The 21,101-nt window shown below is 31.9% G+C and overlaps 2 protein-coding genes across 5 annotated transcripts in view; one reads left to right on the top strand and one right to left on the bottom strand.

The window, feature by feature from the left end:
* Positions 1-70: 70 nt before the first annotated feature.
* Positions 71-20,580, bottom strand: LOC148620346 (uncharacterized). 4 transcript variants are annotated; one of them, XM_088581168.1, is made up of 10 exons: positions 20,048-20,580; positions 15,534-15,738; positions 15,106-15,263; positions 14,701-14,794; positions 13,241-13,319; positions 12,158-12,312; positions 11,756-11,854; positions 11,288-11,332; positions 10,935-11,089; positions 71-2,054 (listed from the first exon to the last, which is right to left on the bottom strand). In XM_088581168.1, the coding sequence occupies exons 7-10, from the start codon at positions 11,775-11,777 to the stop codon at positions 1,839-1,841; spliced, it is 438 nt and encodes a 145-aa protein (XP_088437294.1). In that variant the 5' UTR covers positions 11,778-11,854; positions 12,158-12,312; positions 13,241-13,319; positions 14,701-14,794; positions 15,106-15,263; positions 15,534-15,738; positions 20,048-20,580; the 3' UTR covers positions 71-1,838. The 4 variants fall into 4 exon arrangements, 3 of the variants coding, with proteins under 3 accessions (XP_088437294.1, XP_088437295.1, XP_088437293.1); XM_088581169.1 differs by lacking the exons at positions 14,701-14,794; positions 15,106-15,263; positions 15,534-15,738; positions 20,048-20,580 and having other exon boundaries at positions 13,241-13,907; XR_015921789.1 differs by lacking the exons at positions 71-2,054; positions 10,935-11,089; positions 11,288-11,332; positions 11,756-11,854 and having other exon boundaries at positions 12,164-12,312.
* Positions 16,157-21,101, top strand: part of LOC148620345 (uncharacterized) — a 43,698-nt gene continuing 38,753 nt past the window's right edge. The window contains exon 1 of the mRNA XM_088581157.1: positions 16,157-16,487. Coding sequence (XP_088437283.1) covers positions 16,442-16,487 — 46 coding nt within the window. The 5' untranslated portion in view covers positions 16,157-16,441. The remainder of the gene's footprint in view (positions 16,488-21,101) is intronic.

Here is a 21,101-nt window from a genome sequence, read left to right as displayed (position 1 = left end):
ATACTTCAGTACTATTTCGGATATACTCAGGACGATGTCTTTCAGACAGATCATTTGCAGATCTTTCTCTGTAAACATCGGAAGAACCTGGAGTATAATATGAAGTACCAAAGCCCCTGTGAAGTCTATACTCAGGAGTTTCGGGCACGTATTCTATTCTTTCATTTTGGTCTCTCTACCTATCCAGCGTTCTTGAATACCGACTATAAGTGTCACTTTCAGATTGTAATTGAAAACTAACATGTCTGCTTTCACGCGGTTGAAAACTAATTCTACTAAATTGTTCTGGTAAATAATCCGGCAAATTGTCATCATATGAAATATCAGAGCGAGCTTCAGCCATTTTATTTTTATTTTATTTAATCTATCTTATTGCCAAGTACTTAGGCTTCAAATAACAGTTTACACTGGCCACCACAAACGTAACAGGGCGGGTTCGGACAATATGCTTACCCGTACCCCTTGTGTACTAGAATGGTCTAGAATTGCTTTTTTATATCTGTATATATCTGTCTGAACAAATAAAAAGAAAACCTGTAAAGTACTCTATATGAACCTTCAAACGAAACAACAAACGACAGATTTTATATCAACACTTAACGACGACAGTGTGTACTATAATGTTGCAACATTCTAGACTAGTTCGTTCCACTGATATCTGAGCTTTTTAAATGGCAATAAGACTCACGACTTTATTAGTTTTCATATTGTATATACCAGAACATCAACATTTGTAAACATCAGTATAAATATTTCAAATTCAACATTGTAAAAAGTTTGTGTAAATGTTTCAAAAATAGAAGTAATTTATGCAATAACACTTTTCAAAAACAATACGGCTTTTAAATAGACGGCACTGGCAAGATAAATAAAGAGGACGGACTAAAAATTATCCCTAAAGAGGACGCACAGTGATGACAGACCTAAATTAGCTAAGTAATCTTTATATTTTACTTTTTACATCTTTTTAAAGACAGAATAGTTTGAATTTTAGCAAAGTTTAAATCAAACTATTTAAGTTTTCAAACCAACATTTTGATGGAGTTTCCCGATCTGAATCAGATTTCCAAAAGTAAGGTAGAAAATAGAAGGATTTGTACAAATCCAATGATCTATGAAACATTCTTTGTAAAGCAAATTCCAAGACAAAATGTAAATTACACATTTAGACTATATGTAAATCTTATATCAAACTTGTTTTGGTACAGAAGTAAAATTGGCTCTTTTTTTAGTCTAAAAAGACGATCATTTAAAATGAATAATACCTACAAGTAATTGTTAAATAGGACCATCAAATTTACTTTACCATGTGTGTATTAAGGAAAGATAATACTGAAAAATTAGCCAAAACCGTCACACTCCTCCCCCCTTAGAACAAATTATATATAAAGAAAATTTGTTGTAAATAAATTGAAAAACAAATAATTTGATTAAAAATAACAATTATCAACATTTTAAATATCAACAAAATCAATTACCCCTCCCCAATAATGTTTTTATTGTCCATGATTTACGATTCACCATTTCTTTATAACCTTTGAGGTTCCAATACTGAAATCGAAATCCAAATAATGTCCTCTGAATACACTATTGCTCCTATTGCGGTAAATTTGGAAATGTAATAGCATGTTGTTTTGAGTAATTTTCGCGTTCTTTTCTAGCTCACTTCCTGGCTTCTACATCAATTTTTACGAACTTCCTCATTCTAATTTATTTTGGGTCAATGAAATTCATATTGTGTTCTTTTACTGGTTTAATGTCTTGTTTCTGAATTACATCTGGTGTGAATCCATGGTGCTGTTTCAAATGTTTATTTAGCTTCCATTTCTCATGGTACTTCACATTGCAGTTTTCATTACACGGTGGAATATGTTGATAAAACGGACATGAACCTTCCGCCAATGGATCATATATTTGTCATGATTGTTGAAGTGAGGGCTTTTGCAACCCTCGATTTCACAAGGCATGCCTTGTGAAGGAAAACAATACACCTCATCTCCAGAATAGTTTGGCACCACAAATGGAGCAACACATATAATATTGTCTGACATTTTCTGGAAAATATAACTTTTATTATAATATGTATTTATACTGATGCTATAATTATTTACTTATTTTTTTCTTTGGAGGTAGAATACTACCTGGATTTAATTATTTATTGGTTTTAAGCACTTTTGATTTGGAAGAAGTCAATGCTTGTAACAATTTTTCATTACAATAATTGTGTGTAGCTTTTAAATGTCGTTTTAAATCACAACGTCTAGAATAACTGCTTTTGCATTTTTCACAAAAGAAAACTTTTGTGTATAAAACATGGATCTTTTTTCCAGTGTTTAATAAATGAAGCATAACAATTGAATATTATGGTGTCACAACCAGGAACATTGCATGTCATTCCTTCAGCTGGCCATATTTTTCGTAAATCATCGTCTAGTTTCAGTTGGTTTCATACATCGATATCAATTTTTATTTCATCTGCCATTATAACTGAAAATTTATACAGAAAATGTTGGTATAAAATATAATTGATTTTGTTTCTAAGTTTTTTTTTATTTAATGCATGTATCTTGGTAGTTCTACGATGCACACTCGTCGCAAAGAACATTGTATAAACCGGTACTATATTCCCAAGTTTCATGTTAATTACAACGATGGAAAATAACGTATCTACTCGAAATCAAGCAATCACTAGACCAAATACCCCTACATTTCGGAAGTTGTGATGTGCACATTTTTTTTCTAGCAATATACTTTTGAAATTAGACTTGGAACCCTACTAACTTTCGGAACTCCAATTTAATAATTTCAACAACTCATAGGTTACATCTTATTTTTTTAATCCCAGAATTTTATCTCTCTCCATCAAAAGTTGGTATATTTTTTACAAATTTTATCTTAATCTGATACATGTGTTAAAAATATTTCAAAAACAGTTTAATCACATCTTCATTTCGGAAATATTTTTTTATATATTCATACTTGAAAGAACTGTTTATTTTATATTAAAAAAAATCAATCATATTCTATGACTTATCTGTATGTGAATGGCATTTGAAACAACAGCTTTTTATTGTCTAACTATTGTGATGTGTATTTATTTATTCATTTTTTTATAATAAATTTTCAAACTCAAATAAATTATTCACTTCATAAAACTTGTATTATTGTTTATTTACAAAAAGTGTATTAGATGTTAGTACTTATATTTTTCCTACACCCACTGACTTTTGCATTTGTTTAGGTGTGATGTTTATTAGTATACAACAGCCACTTTTCATGGGCGGATACTTGTGTAACAAACTACTTAAAGTGAATCATTAATATAATCAATGGATGGGGAGGGTAATGTTTTTATATTACCTGTATTATCAATTATCATATCATTATCTTAAATCATTATTAAAACAAAAAATATTTACAATTATTTACAGAATTTATGTAACCAGTTACATTTTAAACAGATTCAGTGGTATATTATCATTCTGGAGAATATTTATTTGGTTTTTTAATGGCGTGACCACAGCGTGTTCTTTTAGGTGGTGTCACCGCTTTAGAACTGGTCACAGCAGGAGTATAGACCTGAATTTCGGTTGAACTAGGCAACTCAATAGAATCATTTAAGTCCCCGTATTGATCAGTATCAAGCTGAAATGTTGTTTATTCATTTTTTTCCGCAACATTTTCTTCATCAGAATTTAAAGCAAAAATTTAAATTTCTTGCTTCCAGGCATCAGGGACATTTCGTCCGGTATATGTTTTTAAATGATCAACATGCACAATCAAAAATTTGCTGGTTGGTGACAATCTAATTTGGTATAAAACATCGCTTAGTTTTCTTTGGACAAAATAAGGCAAAGTCCATCCCAATGCTAATTTCAGGTTGGCTTTAGGGGGATACCACCTCCACGCGAAACTGTTCTCGACAAAGGTACGAAGTTTCATACCTCAATCGTAATATTTCGTAATATATGTTAAGGTGAAAGCATGTTTCACCCATTCAACATATTGTACTGGACAAAGAGAATTTTTATTTTTAAATGAAAAACCTGAAATTATATCTACTGGACAAATTAACAAATAACATTTTATAAGGGGAAAATCCGGTATTATCTTGAATAGTAGCTCTGTATGCCATTAGCAAATAAGGGAGATGATCATCCCAATCATTTCGATTCTGATTTACAAAAATGGAAACATTTGAATCAAAGTTCGGTTCATTCTCTCTACTATCATCGGATCATGGTCTATAGGGCCAGGTTCTAGTTTTGTCAATGCCTAATAATTTACAAATTTCCCTAAATAGTTCAGATTCAAATTCTCGGCCCTGATCTGAATGGATCTGAAATGGAGTGCCAAAACGACAAAAAAACTTCAGTTACTAATCTATCAGCAAGTATGAACGCGGTATGATTTTTAACAGAAAATGCTTCCGTCCACTTAGTGAAATAGTCTGAAAGCACAATGATATGTTCATTTTCTGTGATAGGACAAGGACCCAAAATGTCAACTGCAACTCTATCAAAAGGAACACCAACTTCTGACTGTTGTAATGGATAGCGACCTAGACCTGGACCTGCCTTAGCCTGAGCACACTCATTGCACGTTTTGCTCCAACTACTGATATCACTAGTCAAACCTGGCCAATAAAATAAATCTACGTTTAACTGAATCAATAGTTTTGTCACGACCTAAATGACCAGCTAAATGCGAATTATGAAGCTGTTTCAAAATAAAATCTCTAACCTCATAAGGAGCTACTAATAAAGTTCGTGTTTCACCAATTTTATCAATGAACATGTAATATAAAACACCATTTTGTACATACAGTAGTTCCCAATTACTCCATCAAACTCTAACTGAATTAGAACAACCCTCAATACAACGTTTTGGAGGTTTATTTAGGTATTGAGACTTCAAATCCAAAATTTTCCTTATGTCAGAATCTGAATTTTGCCAAGTCAAAATTTGTCCTTCAAACCAAACCGATAACCAATTTGAATCTATAAACTGCCTATCTGTCTTACCTGAGTAAGATTATCTTGTATTGAATCGTGTTGGACTCCTAAATCGGATTGTAAAACCCGTACTGGAGCTAAGGGTTGTGAATTTGTCTTAGTATTACTATCTTCACAATCCCTAGTATCAACAATGATTTCTTTTGTACAGTCTGGACAATCTTCCCTTAAGCATTTCTTATGTGGACGTCTTGACAAACTATCAGCATTACAATGCAAACTTCCACTACGATGTTCCAAAGTCATATCATAAGTATCAAGTACAGAAATCCACCTTGCTATGATGCCTTCTGGATTTTTTTAATTTTTCAGCCAAATCAATGATGCGTGATCAGTCCTAACCTTGAAATGTCTACCCTATAAATAGTGTCTGAACTGCTTAACAAAGGTGACAATTGCTAATAACTTTCTATAAGTAGTGCAGTATTTTCTTTGAGAATCATTCATAGTTTTACTGCTATAAGCAATTACTTTCTCTTGACCGTTTTGGACCTGTGACAACACTGCGCCTATATCGTTGGCACTAGCATCAGTATCTAATACAAATTCTTCCTCTTTCATATGATGTGACAATATAGGGGCAGAAATCAACAATTCTTTTAATTTATCAAAACTTTTCTGACAGTTCTCATTCCAGGCAAACTTTTTAGCCTTTTTGGTTAGTTCTGTAAGTGGGGAAGCTACTTCTGAGAAATTGGGAATGAATTTTCTGTAATAACTGGCTAAACCGAGAAAACTTCTAACATGAGTGGTACAAGTTGGGGAAGGTCAATTTTTGACAGTATCTACTTTTGAAGGATCACAACTAATCCCTTCATTTGAAACTATGTGACCCAAGAAAAGTACTTCAGTTTGAAATATGGAACATTTGCTGAGTTTTAATTTTAAATTTGTAGATCTAAATCTTTGAAAAAATAATTTCAAATTTTCTAGAGTTTTTTCAAATGTGTCCCCGAAAATTATAACATCATCCAAATAACATAGGCAGCGTTCCCATTGGTACCCTTTTAAAACCATTTCTATTAGACGTTCAAAAGTGGCTGGGGCATTACAAAGTCCAAATGGTAGTACTTTGAATGGGTAAAGTCCTTAATGGGATGTGAAAGCAGTTTTTTCTTTACTTTCTGATGACATTTCACATTGCCAATAGCCTGATGTTAAATCAATAGTGCAAAACCATGTGTTTCCACCCAAGGCATCTAACGAATCACCAATTCGCGGTAAAGGATATGCATCCTTTCTTGTAACCGAATTCAGGGCACGAAAATCAATACAGAATCTAACAGAGTTATCTTTCTTAGTTACTAACAAAATAGGACTAGACCAGGCACTAGAGCTAGGCTCTATCACATCATTTTTCAACATCTTATCTATTTCATCTTCAATGATTTGTTTTTGAGAAAGTGGAACCCTACGAGGTGGTACGCGATTAGGTTTTGAGTCGCCAGTATCAATAGAATGTTTCACGATGCCAGTACGACCTAACTGTCCATCAGGACCGGTAAAAATGTCCTGGTATTCTATAATTAATTTTGATAAATTCAATTTTAGTTCTTCAGTCAATTTCGAAGAAGCTTTGTCAATGAGACATTTAAGATGTTCTGGTACAACTAAATCTTCAGACATATTAATGTTTTTATCACCATTAATAAATGTTTTATATCAATCACTGGTTTTCTAGTTTACCTAACAAAGAATCTTTCTTTAAATTTACAGTTTGATTTGTTGGATTAATTACATTAATAAAAATAGTGTTATCTGATTTTTGACAAAGTGTCCTAGCTATCACTAAGCCTTGTTTATTTAAATCTCTTCTAGGTTCTAATACAGAAGTAGTATTTAACTTTTGTCCAAATGTACGCCCTTTTATAACCATTTCTGCCTCAGATGGAATAGCTATGTGCTTTTTATGTGAGCACAGGTTGTAAAACCAAGTTTATAAAGCCTTATCTTATAGCCTGCTATTAGATTGTGTGATTTAGAGACAACCAAAGAAACAACAAATTAGTCTAAGAAATCACTGCCTAAAATTTCAGACATTTCAAATAAATCTGTTATTATAAAGTCATGTTCAAAAACTTTGTTTGATAAACTAAATTTCAACTTTATTTGTCCATAGACTTTCATTTCACTGCCATCTACAGAGGTCAAAGTTGTTGAAACTTTGTCTAAAATATCTGTATACAGTCCTAGCTTATCAAAAGAATGTTTGGAAATTAGGCTAACAACTGAACCTGTGTCTATCAAAAATTTAAAAGTCAATTTCTGTATTCTAGTTTTAGCAAACAAACAACTTTGCTTAATTGCGTTTATCTGAATATGTGGCCTTTTATTATGATTTAAAGTTTGGCCTGAACTTTTGGCCTTAAGATCAGCCCCATTTATTTTTTGAATCAGATTTTTGATCATCATTAGTTTTAGTCTCTTGTGTACACTCATTCAAAACTGTTGTGCAAAATTTGGCTTTATGATTTTGCTTTCCACATCTCCAACAAATGAAAGGTTCGTTATAATATCTATTATCTAAATTTTGATCATTCCTTCTGTAGTTATTGCTTATTCTTTGGGGGTATTTATTTGAATTGCCCATTTTATCAATTTTGTCTGACATTTTGCCTACGCATTCAGTAAAGCTTTTCATCATTTCTTTTAAATCTGAATTATGGGCACTTTCAATGTTTTTATCAGTTTTATTTTCTTTCTCATGTTTTGTTTATTTTCTCGGCTGATAGCTCTGTCTGTAAAGGGCAAATCGCCATCTTTCGGTTTACGAGAAATTGATTGCGATTTAGTAAAAGCCTTGTATTCCACGGCGCATGCAATTGCAGCTTCGAGAGTCTGCGGATGTGTAAATTGGACATGCTTTTCCATTTCAGGATTGATTAACCCTAAAATAAATTGGTTAATTACCAACTGCTCCAAGACATTATTGTACTCATCATTCGGGTACGCGAGTCTTACAAGGCGATGAAGAGAATATCCGAAATATTGTAGACTTTCATTTTGTTTTTGCATTCTTGCTCTAAACTGGCATCTGTATGCGGTAACTTGTTCCTTTGGATTAAAACGTTCAGCTAAGATGTTTTTAAGTGCTGAATGATCGTTCACAACGGATAATTTTAAATCACCGAGTAACTTTTGAGCGGCTCCACGGAGACTCATAACTAATTGTTGGGCTTTCTCAGAATTGGACCAATTGTTCCATTTAGCAGTTTGTTCAAAATGAACAAACTGCTATAATCTTTCCAGTCAACCGATTTACCGTCATATTTTTCCGGTTCTTTTTTCTCGTTTGACGATGGGCGTATTCACTCTAAATCTATCGGCACATAAATTTGGTGGAAAACTGCGGTATTCAGGCGTGCTACTCGCGTTAAATCCAATATCTCTACTTAAAATGGAATCATGATAATTTTGACCAAACCTAAAACTGTCATCGGATATGTTTTGTCTTGAGGAATAATTTTCAGAATTGCTCTGCAATGGATTGTTTAAACTGTATTCCTGATTTGATCTAAATCTATTCCTATGTTCTCGGTCACGATTTCCGCTGTTATTCTCATTAACATCATACATATAACGCGATCTATTTGAATCATAATCTCTACGAGAATCTTATATATGAGATACTTCAGTACTATTTCGGATATACTCAGGACGATGTCTTTGCTGATCTTTCTCTGTAAACATCGGAAGAACCTGGAGTATAATATAAAGTACCAAAGCCCCTATGCATTATATACTCAGGAGTTTCGGGCACGTATTTTATTCTTTCATTTTGGCCTCTCTACCTATCCAGCGTTCTTGAATACCGACTATAAGTGTCACTTTCAGATTGTAATTGAAAGCTAACATGTCTGCTTTCACGCGGTTGAAAACTAATTCTACTAAATTCTTCTGGTAAATAATCCGGCAAATTGTCATCATATGAAATATCAGAGCGAGCTTCAGCCATTTTATTTCTTTTTATTTAATCTATCTTATTGCCAAGTACTTAAGCTTCAAATAACAGTTTACACTGGCCACCAAAAATGTAACAGGGCGGGTTCAGACAATATGTACTAGAATGGTCTAGAATTGCTTTTTATATCTGTATATATCTGTCTGAACAAATAGAAAGAAAACCTGTAAAGTACTATATATGAACCTCCAAACGAAACAACAGACGACAGATTTTATATCAACAATTAACGAGACAGTGTGTACCATAATGTTGCAGCATTCTTGACTAGTTCGTTCCACTGATATCTGAGCTTTTTAAATGGCAATAAGACTCAAGACTTTATTAGTTTTCATATTTTATATACCAGAACATCAACATTTGTAAACATCAGTGAAATATTTCAAATTCAACATTGTAAAATGTTTGTGTAAATGTTTCAAAAATAGAAGTAATTTATGCAATAACACTTTTCAAAAACAATACGGCTTTTAAATAGACGGCACTGGCAAGATAAATAAAGAGGACGGACTAAAAATTCACCCTAAAGAGGACGCACAGTGATGACGGACCTAAATTAGCTAAGTAAGCTTTATATTTTACTTTTTACATCTTTTTAAAGACAGAATTTAGTTTGAATTTTAGCAAAGTTTAAATCAAACTATTTATGTTTTCAAACCAACATTTTGATGGAGTTTCCCAATATGAATCAGATTTCCAAAAGTTAGGTAGAAATAAAAGGATTTGTACAAATCCAATGATCTATGAAACACTTTGTAAAGCAAATTCAATGTAAATTACACATTTAGACTATATATAAATCTTATATCAAACTTGTTTTGGTACAGAAGTAAAATTGGCTCTTCAAAATTTTAGTCTAAAAAGACGATCATTTAAAATGAATAATACATACAAGTAATTGTTAAATGGGACCATCAAATTCGCTAAACAGTATTGAAATATATCTGCCAAACAGGAGTAAAATTCACTTTACCATGTGTATTAAGGGGAGATAATAATGAAAAATTAACTAAAACCGTCACACATACAAAATATTTTTCTTTGTTTCATTTGGTAACTGGCAGTTAATATATCTGCATAACTCGTAGTCATTATCTTAAAATTTTTAAATAATACATGTTGTACAAATGAAATATACCTTACTGTAAAACCAAGTATCGAACCGTTTTTTTCTCCCAAAGGACTGCCATATATGATGGCAGAGCGAAAATATGACCCTCTTGTTCTAAATTATTTTCATTTTTTGAGATTCCCATATATGCGTTTATCACCTGAAATGAATTATTGTAACTTAAATTCTGAAACTACATTTACTAGAGGAAATTTGTAATAATATAACTTTGACTTGGTCAAGAAATACATACCAACATATCGTTAAGTTTCTATATAAATTACTTGTGGACATAACCCGATTTCTAAATTTTTAATTCAGCATTCGTGTTATCTACTTTGCACCATAGAACCATGCATTCAAGCACACATTTGAAATGTTTATTTTTCCTGCAGCCAAAAAGAATTGAAAACCATTAAACAAGTACTATCTTTAAAAAAAGATAGCCGACGCGGTAAAATTTTGATCTTTCTCCTTATTATTAATTTTCTACATTTCATTCAGAAAATAACACATGACACACAATTTCGCTACAGTTTTTTTCGAAAGCCACTAAGTTATCAGTATTTGGCCAATGGGGAAACAGAATTGCGATCAGGTAACTTGCGTTTTCATGGAAGAGCGTTTTTAAGGTCAAAGGGTAAAATTGAAAATATAACGACTGCGTCAGAAAGAAATGATTCCGCATAAACACATAACTTTTTCAGTCATAAGTATAAAGATTTATATCAAAGCTGCAGAGACTAAGTCTTACTTCTACATATCACTGCACTCCTTTCAGAAAGATTTCCTCTGCTGAATATATATTACGAATGTAACACTACTCTGAAAGGGAATATACATTTACCTTATCATTAAGCCAACTGGAGCCTTGTAATGTGCTAAGATCTTTCCCCTCTAAAGTTTCACCACCAACATCATACCTAACTGATCTGTTTTTGTACAACATGTATGGGGAGGTTTTTAGAAGTCCATCACATTTCAAGTCTTTTATGAAATTCCCTAAAAACAAATCAGAATAACTATAAATGAAGGATATAAGTGAAATTAATGGTTCAAATTTACATTGAAGATTATTTGTTAATTTTTCTGAAACAAATCTTAATGCAAATAAAACAACAAAGTATAAGATAAATGACATACATCACCTCTGTTAGATCTAGATAATAAACAGTTGTCACAAAGTTACACATAACTTACATTCTTCATCTTCAAGATTACATTCCTGGTGTGTATCATTGATGTCTAGAAAGGAAATAAATCATTATCAATATCATGTAACCGGTTACTTATTCATCATACATATATTATTTTGCAGTATATAAACAGGACAGTGACATTCTAATAACAAAATTGCAACAAATGTTCCAAATTTCTTTTCACTGTTGAGTTAAAACATAAACAGCCACTGAACATATGAAAACATAACCCATTTCACAAATTTAAGGAGTCAAGAATCCAAGATATCCTATAAAATATTGATATTCTTAACCCGTATCTTTCTTCACTTATGCTTTGCAAAAACATGTCTACCGCAATATTTTATGCAATATTATATTAATGTCATATGACAAAAATGTGATACCAAATTCACTCCAAACAATTGCTGAAATACCTTTTAAAGATAAATTTGGTAATAAAAAAAATTAGAAGTTTTATAGTTCACACCTTGATTTGTAAGACACTTCATAAGATCCTCCAAAGCATTTATAACAAGTTAATCTGTTCTTTTTTGGTCTACTTTAAGTTGAAAAAATCCCTCATCCCCTGAAATATAAATCACACATCTTTAGATAGATAATACATTTTTGTCACAGTATTACAGATTACATACCTTCTACTTCTTCAGGTTCACATGTAAGTAGTAGTCAGGTTTTTAGTTACTTTTAGTACGAAAACATTCGTATACATCAAGACTCAGCTTTTTACTAGACAAACTGTGCTGGACTAGCTCAAAGAAACAATAACCCAAAGAAAGGCAAGTTACCAAACTCAGAAACAATTTTTTACTTCAAACAGTCATCACTTCACCTCACAAAGCTGCATGCTTAGTGGAGATGCAGAACCTACCATTTTCAAAGTCTTTGGTATGATGAGGTCTGATATCAAATCCACGATCTCCACATTTAAGGCATTGCCTATCACTTCACCAATGATTTTCCACTCTTGAGCAGGGTAGGCTACTACCAATAAACAGAGTGCATCCTCATATGATATCAAGTTGACTAAAATTAAAAAAAGTAACTCTCTTCTATTTGAACAAATATTTTTAGTTAATACATTGCCTGTTTATAATTATGATAAAACAACTTTATAGACATTTAAAATTAAAAATCTTATACTGATTATATACATGTACTGGTACTGAAAAAAATATTTATAAAGTGGTAAAAGACCTAAAACAAGAACAAATACACACTGTATATGAGAATTGAGTACTTACTATATGCACTACTGTTTGATTACAAAATCAGTTTATGCATAAAGGATAAATATTGTCTTACACATCTTGGAAAGAATATAAAAAAAGAACATCTACTTGACACTGTGTTGTAAATGGCACAGGACTAATTCTTTTTACTACATGTAACAGTTTGGTTGGATCATAAAAAAAATGGTTATTGAAAATATTCTGGTAATGAATATTAAATACAAACATGCATAACAGTTAGTGATCAAGTATTCATTATGGAAACCGTTGCAGATTGCAAAGAATTCTAAATAGTGGGTCAGCACAAGTGCTGAAAAAATTGAAGATGGTGAAAACTACATGTGTCAAAACAACAAATGTCCTCGTTTAAAAAAGTCCAAAGGCTGCCATTTTGAAAAAAAATCAGGTAAGCGGAGCGAAAGGTAAACCTGATCTGTAACTCATCATGGTGAACTCACATATATACCCAAAAAATCAGCCCTGTATCTGAAGGCGTTTAGAAAAAAGTCTATGTAATGATTTGTTACGGAATGATGGACAAGGATAAAAATATATGGCCTTGACCACTTTGTGGTAGGGTCATAAAAATCATGATTACAATAATACACCATTATCAACTGTCAGCATAATTTCAATATCACTTAATATGGCAAGCTACTGGTAAACATAGGAAGATTCTGCCAGAATGAAGGCAATAGATTCAATCAAACATAACACACTACCCTGTTAATTTAGGCAATATATCCATCATCTGCTTATCTGATGTTACATTCTTTGAAATTCCTTCTTTTACATCATTGGCTGTAACAAATTACCAAATATTTTAGTGGCAATCAATTAATTAAAGTTTATCATAACCTTTTGACAAATATAAGTTAATAAACACAACAAACTGTATTATGAGTACAGACAAACCTGTGCGCCTGAGCAAATTAAAGCATGGCTGGACCAAGATAAATATGAAAGTTAATTTCTGTTTCAGAATATTAAAAAAATACTTTTCCAGACTTTACTCAGCATTTTTAATAAATTCTGTATAGAGTGCAAAAATAAACTAAGTTGAGAAAAGTTTGAAAAGTGCTCCCAATCAGATGATGAATACTTAAATTCACAATCTATGTGTTGTGTATAGACATTTTACAACATGCAGTTGTGATACAACAATCTAAAGATGCTAAATACTTAAAATCACAAGCTAAGTGGTGTGTATTGACATTTTGCAATATGTATATTGTGATATAACAATCTAGAGATGATGAATACGTAAAAGCACAATTCAAGTGTTGTGTATAGACATTGTACAACATGTAGATTGTGATATAACAATCTAAAGATGATGAATACTTATAACCACAACCTAAGTGTTGTGTATAGACATTTTACAACATGCAGTTGTCATACAACGATCTAAAGATGCTACATACTTAAAATCACAAGCTAAGTGGTGTGTATTGACATTTTACAACATGTAGATTGTGATATAACAATCTAAAGATGGTGAATACTTAAAATCACAATCTCAGTGTTGTGTATAGACATTTTTCAACATGTAGATTGTGATATAACAATCTAAAGACAATGAATACTTAAAATCACAATCTAAGTGTTGTGTACAGACATTTTACAACATGTAGATTGTGATATAACAATTTTAAGATGATGAATACTTAAAATCACAACCTAAGTGTTGTGTATAGACATTTTACAACATGTAGATTGTAATATAACAATCTATAGATGATGCATTCTTAAAATCACAATCTAAGTGTTGTGTATAGACATTGTACAACATGTAGATTGTGATATAACAATCTAAAGATGATGAATACTTATAACCACAACCTAAGTGTTGTGTATAGACATTTTACAACATGTAGATTGTGATATAACATTCTAAAGATGATGAATACTTAAAATCACAATCTAAGTGTTGTGTACAGACATTTTACAACATGTAGATTGTGATATAACAATCTAAAGATGATGAATACTTAAAAGCACATACTATGTGTTGTGTATAGATATTTTACAACATGTAGATTGTGATATAATAAATTGAAGATGATGCATTCTTAAAGTCACAATCTAAGCGTTGTGTTTAGTCATTTTACAACAGGTCGGCCAGGTGAACTAATGATATGTAAAGTTTGATGATTGAAATAACCACTAATATTTTCCTTACCCTATACTCTGGAAAAAAAACTATCTTGCGTTTTTGTCCCTGTGTTTCTTTTATTATATGCAGCTTGAGGGTATAGTTGGTCATCCTGATTCTCCTAAAAAAAATCTCACAACTAAAACATATTTAAAAAAAAAAAAAAAAAAAAAAAAAAAAAAACTCAATAAAATGGTTGATATTTGAATATTACTGAAAATAAGAATCCTTTTGCACAACATATTTACAAATTATAAAGATCTTATAAAATTGTTCTAGCTTTGTTTGTTCAATCAATATGCATGGCTATTCTTAATGTACAATTATTTCACTGTCCCACGAATTTGGATGAAAACAAAAATGAAATGTTACGCCACAATTTGTAATTGTTACATCATAATGTCAATTAGAATCATTGATCTTAGGTATTACCTTTTCATTCTTTTTTTGTCTGTAATTTGGCCCTTGATGACATTCCACCAAACGGTGACCAACGATGAAGAAAGGGGTATCCTGTCCAGGAATATGTGTGCCATGATTGACAGCACCATCATCTTCTAAGCGCACAAAATGCTGCAATAAGCATTGTTCTGAAATAAAATTAAACAATGAGAGAATCACATATAAATATATGTATTTGGATTTAAGTACCATCTCAGTTATGTTTTCAAAAATGCTATATCTTTTCGACCTTTCTATTTTCCCTCCCTTCCACCTTCAACCATCAAAAAGAGATGTCAGAACAATTAACACCAATGTTCATTTACAAAATAAATCACAGCAATAGATCTTGTGACCAAAATAAACATTGAGAAGAAAATATGGAAAAGGACATTTCTTTACAAAAGAATATGTCTCACCATCAAGGGAAAATTGTATAAAACTTTTGGTAGTTCTTGGTACTGCATAAGTTGTGGAGGTAACTAAAGAAAAGTCCTCCACAACCGAATTAGCCGTCTCCAGATCTTTCACCCATCCATAGTAAGGGCTTGTGGGTTGAATGAACAAGTCGCACCATGGAATGTCCTCATCAATGGTATCACCTGTGGCAGTGCTGGACATACCCTTTAAAAAAACTTTAAATGTATATACAAGTGTTGTTAAACGAAGAGTTGAATCTGAACATGAATGAACATCTATTATGTTCCTCCCATAAATGTCTGTCGGAGCCTGACGGAGGGGAAAGTGATATTCACAATTCAGTAAAATAAATTTGCAAGTTGGAAATTCACAATCCAAATGTATTTAATGAAAATGATGGTCACCCATTATTACCTTTTGATTCTTCTTGTTAAATATAAAAATTAATTGGGTAAAAAAGCCGTGAAACTTACTTGGATTTTTGTTACAATTAATTTGCCCGCTTCTTAAAGTTCTTTATGCAGTCAAAGTGAAAATAGCTTTCGAACATGCGCAATGATAATTATAATATTCCCTACAAACTCGGTTCCATTTCCGCATCACATCACAATCGACCCGTTGTAAAAAAAAGACGCTCCCGAAAAAGATCCACGAACTAACACAATTTCGGAGGAAGTAAGCAATTTCTAACGATAAAGTCGAACTCGGACCGGCAACGAAAGAAATCCGAAAATATACGAACTTCAATTTCTCGAACTCCCGATAACTCGAACACATTTCAATGGTCCCTTGGAGTTCGAACTAAAGAGGTTTGACTGTATCAACCATAAATATTTCACTGTAAGCGTAATTAAAAATAGACACATTCAAATGAAAGAAAACACTTCCGCAATACATTTGAGAGAAAATGTGTGCTGTTATCTGGATCATTACGTTAAATTTGCTCTTCGGGGGTAAGTAGAATCATGTTTAAATCGCAAAGTTGTTTTTTTTAAATTATTTCAATTGATTTAACAGTTCCACATACAACTGGACGTATCAAATAGTTTTTAAATGCACTATGACTATGGGGAGGACCATTTAATTTAAAGGTGGTCTTGTAGATTTTGAAAATAAATAATTTGACTCTCGTTATATACGACACTTACATGTGTATGTCAGAGATGTTCTAAGTGAAATGACATTTCTCTACGTTATGACAAGTAGGAATGGTATTTCCCAACAGTAATACAGCTTTCTAGACCGACCAAAAACATAATACGGAGTCCATAAATAAAAGACAACATTGTATAACCTTGTAGTACCGTTATCTTCAATGCCACACATTTTTTGTTGTTGTTGTTGTTGTTGTAAGAACCACGTTGTTATACTATTTTCTTCCTTTTTGCCTTGAGTGACACCATATATAGTTTGCCAATAAATTTGTACCGTTATTCACGTTCAAGGTGTAACGCTATACTGTGAAATCAGCCGATTTAAGTTTCTTCATTTTCAATGCAAAAATGAGGGTGGGGCGCAAATAAGTTTGTCTCCTTATAGCATTAGCATAATTACTGTAAGTCTTACCCCCTAATAGTACAATGAATGGTAATAACAAAATCAAATCTGACATTATATCAGATTCGGGGCATCGTTTCAAATTATTAAAAATCCCAGAAATTTTGACTGAAGATTTTTTGTTTTGGTTCTATAATATCAACGATTGACTGTTGACTGTACATGTATGAAAATACACGTGTCCTGAATATTGAAGAGAAGTAGGTCGGTTTGGCCACATGTCTATAATAGCACAAGTACATGTAACTGTGGGAGGCAGTTTCATCCAGTTTCCGAAATTTACATCAATTTTGCAAATGTTCAAAACTTAAGTAAGGCATGAATCTTTTCCTAAATAACGGGAGTGAACAACTGAATTTCACCATGCACTGCCGTGACAATAATATCACACAACAAAGATAAGAGATGTGGGATGGAATACGCTGTATCATTAACTTCTTAATTTTTTTTAGTCTCTAAACATAAACAATAATCGAAGTTTCATGGTCATTTTTACATGTATTTTTATGGGGAGATTATAGTGGGAAATCTTCGTTATATTTTCTGACTTGGGTTGTGTGTGGAGGAACGGAATTCCAACCTCTTACATTGTAGTAGTAGTATATATATATACAGATAATATGAGGTTTGGGTTTTGTGTTTTCAAAAGCGGTTCTGAAATCGATTCTTTTTTTTAATTGTAAAAATATTTTTCCAAGGGAAAAATGCTCATAAAGCAGTCCAGGAAGTAGATATAGATTCTTCAAATTGCATTTCATTAAGAACACAAGTTAAATATAGTCCATATTTCTTCACATTTTCTGGAGAAAAAAACTTGGGTACCAAGGTTAAATGGAACCTTCCTTTTACATATCCTTTAACAGTTCATGTTCCATACACGGACGTGTATATCATGTTTATGAACTTTTCGACGTTTTGATGGAAAACACATGGCATTGATGAATCTATAAAGTTTGGGTTGTCCAATTAACTATTATGACTTCGTCCAAATAAAGTAAAGTTTCTACTTGTACGTATAGATATAATTTAAAGCACCTTCATATTTAAACATTGTGCATGTAAATATTACTCTTTTTTATGATGTTAACCAGATAAAATCTTTTTTAATAATTCGTTTTTTACTTTATCATTTTTTGTTAAATTTCCGATTTATAGAAAAAAAGTCACATTATAACTTTATGTACATGTTATTGTGTGTAAAAATAAATTATGAACTGTACAAGTACGACGGGTCCGTCAAGTCTACATTTGTTAAATCAAGTATGTTTTATACATGTACAAAAGTACTTTAAGGGTAACCCGGTTAGCTGGCTTTTGAAATCAAAACACTTAAATACATGTATGAACACGAACAAAATTTTAACTTGACCAACCTTTGATTATTTTTCAGGTTTCTGTATATATGCACATGTATTTGTATTACTCAAGATTCTCCCTCAGTATCATTTCTCCATTGAGAATGTTTTTTATACAAATAGATCATCCTAAATGTAACAAGAATTGACGAATAATGCTACCCGTGACAAGCATTTAGTAAGTTAATATGTTATAGCGACGGATCAATAGCTGTTGAAAACAGAAAGTTTCTAGGCTGTTATTTGATTATTTTGTCATACATTTGTACATAAATTAAAACAATTTTTTTTAAGAAAAGGGTATTTCTGGCTCGATCCTCTACTTAGATGGGGTTCCAGTGTCCAAGTAGATGTGTTTTGTGGTGTATCTTATAGACAAATCTGTAATAAACAAAATTATAAGGACAAAATAAATCATGAAGAACTTTTGATATTTCAGATATTAATGTTATCATGATTCTAACGACAGAAGGACCCTTGTTGTCCGGTTTCGTCTAGAGAACAATTAAAGCTAATCTTATAAAGATGTGAATTGGGTACACTTTTCTAGAATTTCAGGAAAAGTAAAGTTAACATGAATAAATTTGCTGACACACATGCACGAAAATGTACAAAGGGCTATAACTGATTTTCTTTTGTTGTATTACGGAATGGTTTTTCAACTGTAAGAAATTTCTAATATAAAGGTTTTCTACAAGTAATTTATACTTTAATCACTTCCTTTAGCGTTTTTTTAATGAATATTCAGCTCGAACGATATTAAACGTAAATTAGCGCATGCATGAATGTAGCAACGAGGAACTTTGGTTTTATGACTTATGGCGAACACATTGAATTGGAATTAATGAATCTAAAATAAAAATAACGATTCAAAATCAAATGAGAGTAAATAAGACCAAAAGTATAAGACTTTGTGGATTAAGCTTGTAAAGAAAATCATTTTAAAAAAAAATAGCTGCGATTTTTTTTTCAACTTACACAAAAGCCCCACAAATTGAAGCTTGTAAGTTGTAAATTGAAATGAAAAGAAAGCAAACTAAAACGATGATAAAGGAATGACATAATAAAACATAATTTTAAAAACTGGAATGATGTAATTGAAATAAAAATATAAATATTGGTGTTAGTTGCTACTGAATAATCCGCTGAATTACAGAGAATGACATAATTTATTCGTCATTAAGGAAATCATTGGACTTCCATCTATACTTGGTAGAAGTCCAGTTTCTTAACTATTTGTATAAATTTACCTTAGACTTTTGAAGATCTAGGACGCACATATACACAAATAAAAATTAAAATAATTATAATAATAATAATAATAAAGTAGTGCCTCATACTAATAACTCGCATTTAACTTATAATTATGTTATGAGCTTAATGGGAAAAACTTTGCATGCCATGTACATGCCATGGCGGTCGAGTATGCGCAAAGTTCCTGGCTGGTACGTTTTAACCACAGAAGCCAAGTTGCTCACAATTCTAGGCGGGTCACAAAATATAGAGAAATGTCACTAATCTACAATTTATTACCATTATACAGAAAATACATGTTACAGGATGAAAAATTAATTTGACAACAGGAAATTTCGCAAACTCACATATATGTTGCGCTCAATCAGAATATTATCCAACAGTTCTCAAATTCCTTAATACGGATTGGATCCACATGACACGAGGGAACAACACAACAGACAAGTGAGGAATTCTTCATATAGCGATAACTTCCTCGTAAGGCAAGTTATACTATCGTCAACAATATACAATCTACGACCTCGGACAACTGTCTTGAACCTCAGACCATTGTCATGAACATGATAACTTCCTGTTAAAGCAAGTTATACTAACGTCAATAATTCACAATAACCTCGAACAATTGTCTGGAACCTCTGAACATATTGTCCGGAATACAAATACTTTCTGTTAAGGTAAGTATACGTCAAAACATCAAAGAAACATCATCAACAATAACGAGTCAATTTCCAGTTACGGCAGGTTGCAACTTTCAAAAACCAGATTCCTCTTGCATCACTTGGCTCCAACAACACATCCCATATAGTAGGATAGCAGAGGTTTAAAAAGTCTTCAAATAACGAACTTTAATGCACCGAAATATAATACGGCTAAATTTGGTATCATTTTTTGGGAAAATCATTTTACTTTCAGATTAGAATTGTCGTACAAACGTATTTTGGTCACAAATTATACAATTTTGCGTTTTGTGAGGGCGCCCTGTTTACTTTTACAAATACAGACTGTTAAAAAGCCAATTTTGATCATGGAAACATGGAAAAAATGTCAATGATCTAAATGTGTTTCATTAATGATTACATGAGGCTGTAAAAGTAAATATTGACAAGCAGAAAATATTGACGTAGTTTTGTAGACTGTATTTGTGTGCTAATTTTCATCAATTGTATGGAACTCGTACTACGGAGCTCCAATTAATTCTTAATATCTGACTCATTATGGTACTATGTTGGTGGTCTAAGAAGAAAATTGATGCTATTCTTATGATTCTCTATTTATCCGTTTCTCTAGGAAACACCCTTATGCTATAATTCATTTTTGTACCTCGTGAGAACAGGGACTCCAAAAAAATTAAATTAGGGCTAAAGTGATATAATATACTGCAAATTTTTATTTGCAATTATA

This window comes from Perna viridis, chromosome 4 (genome assembly GCF_037379345.1).
Source record: "Perna viridis isolate PV_CMFRI_1.1 ecotype Kerala chromosome 4, ASM3737934v1, whole genome shotgun sequence".
NCBI classification, from domain to species: Eukaryota; Metazoa; Mollusca; class Bivalvia; order Mytilida; family Mytilidae; genus Perna; species Perna viridis.
Note: the sequence above shows the minus strand (reverse complement) of the source record. Positions and strands in the feature narration are given on the sequence as shown.

Bases quoted from the DNA above. Each gene is read 5' to 3' on its own strand.
- LOC148620346 (XM_088581167.1), bottom strand. From the start codon at position 15,735: ATGTCCAGCACTGCCACAGGTGATACCATTGATGAGGACATTCCATGG. The intron at 15,264-15,533 runs GTGAGACATATT...ATTTTATTTCAG, and splicing joins TATACAATTTTCCCTTGATG to AACAATGCTTATTGCAGCAT. The intron at 14,795-15,105 runs GTAATACCTAAG...GATTTTTTTTAG, and splicing joins GACAAAAAAAGAATGAAAAG to GAGAATCAGGATGACCAACT.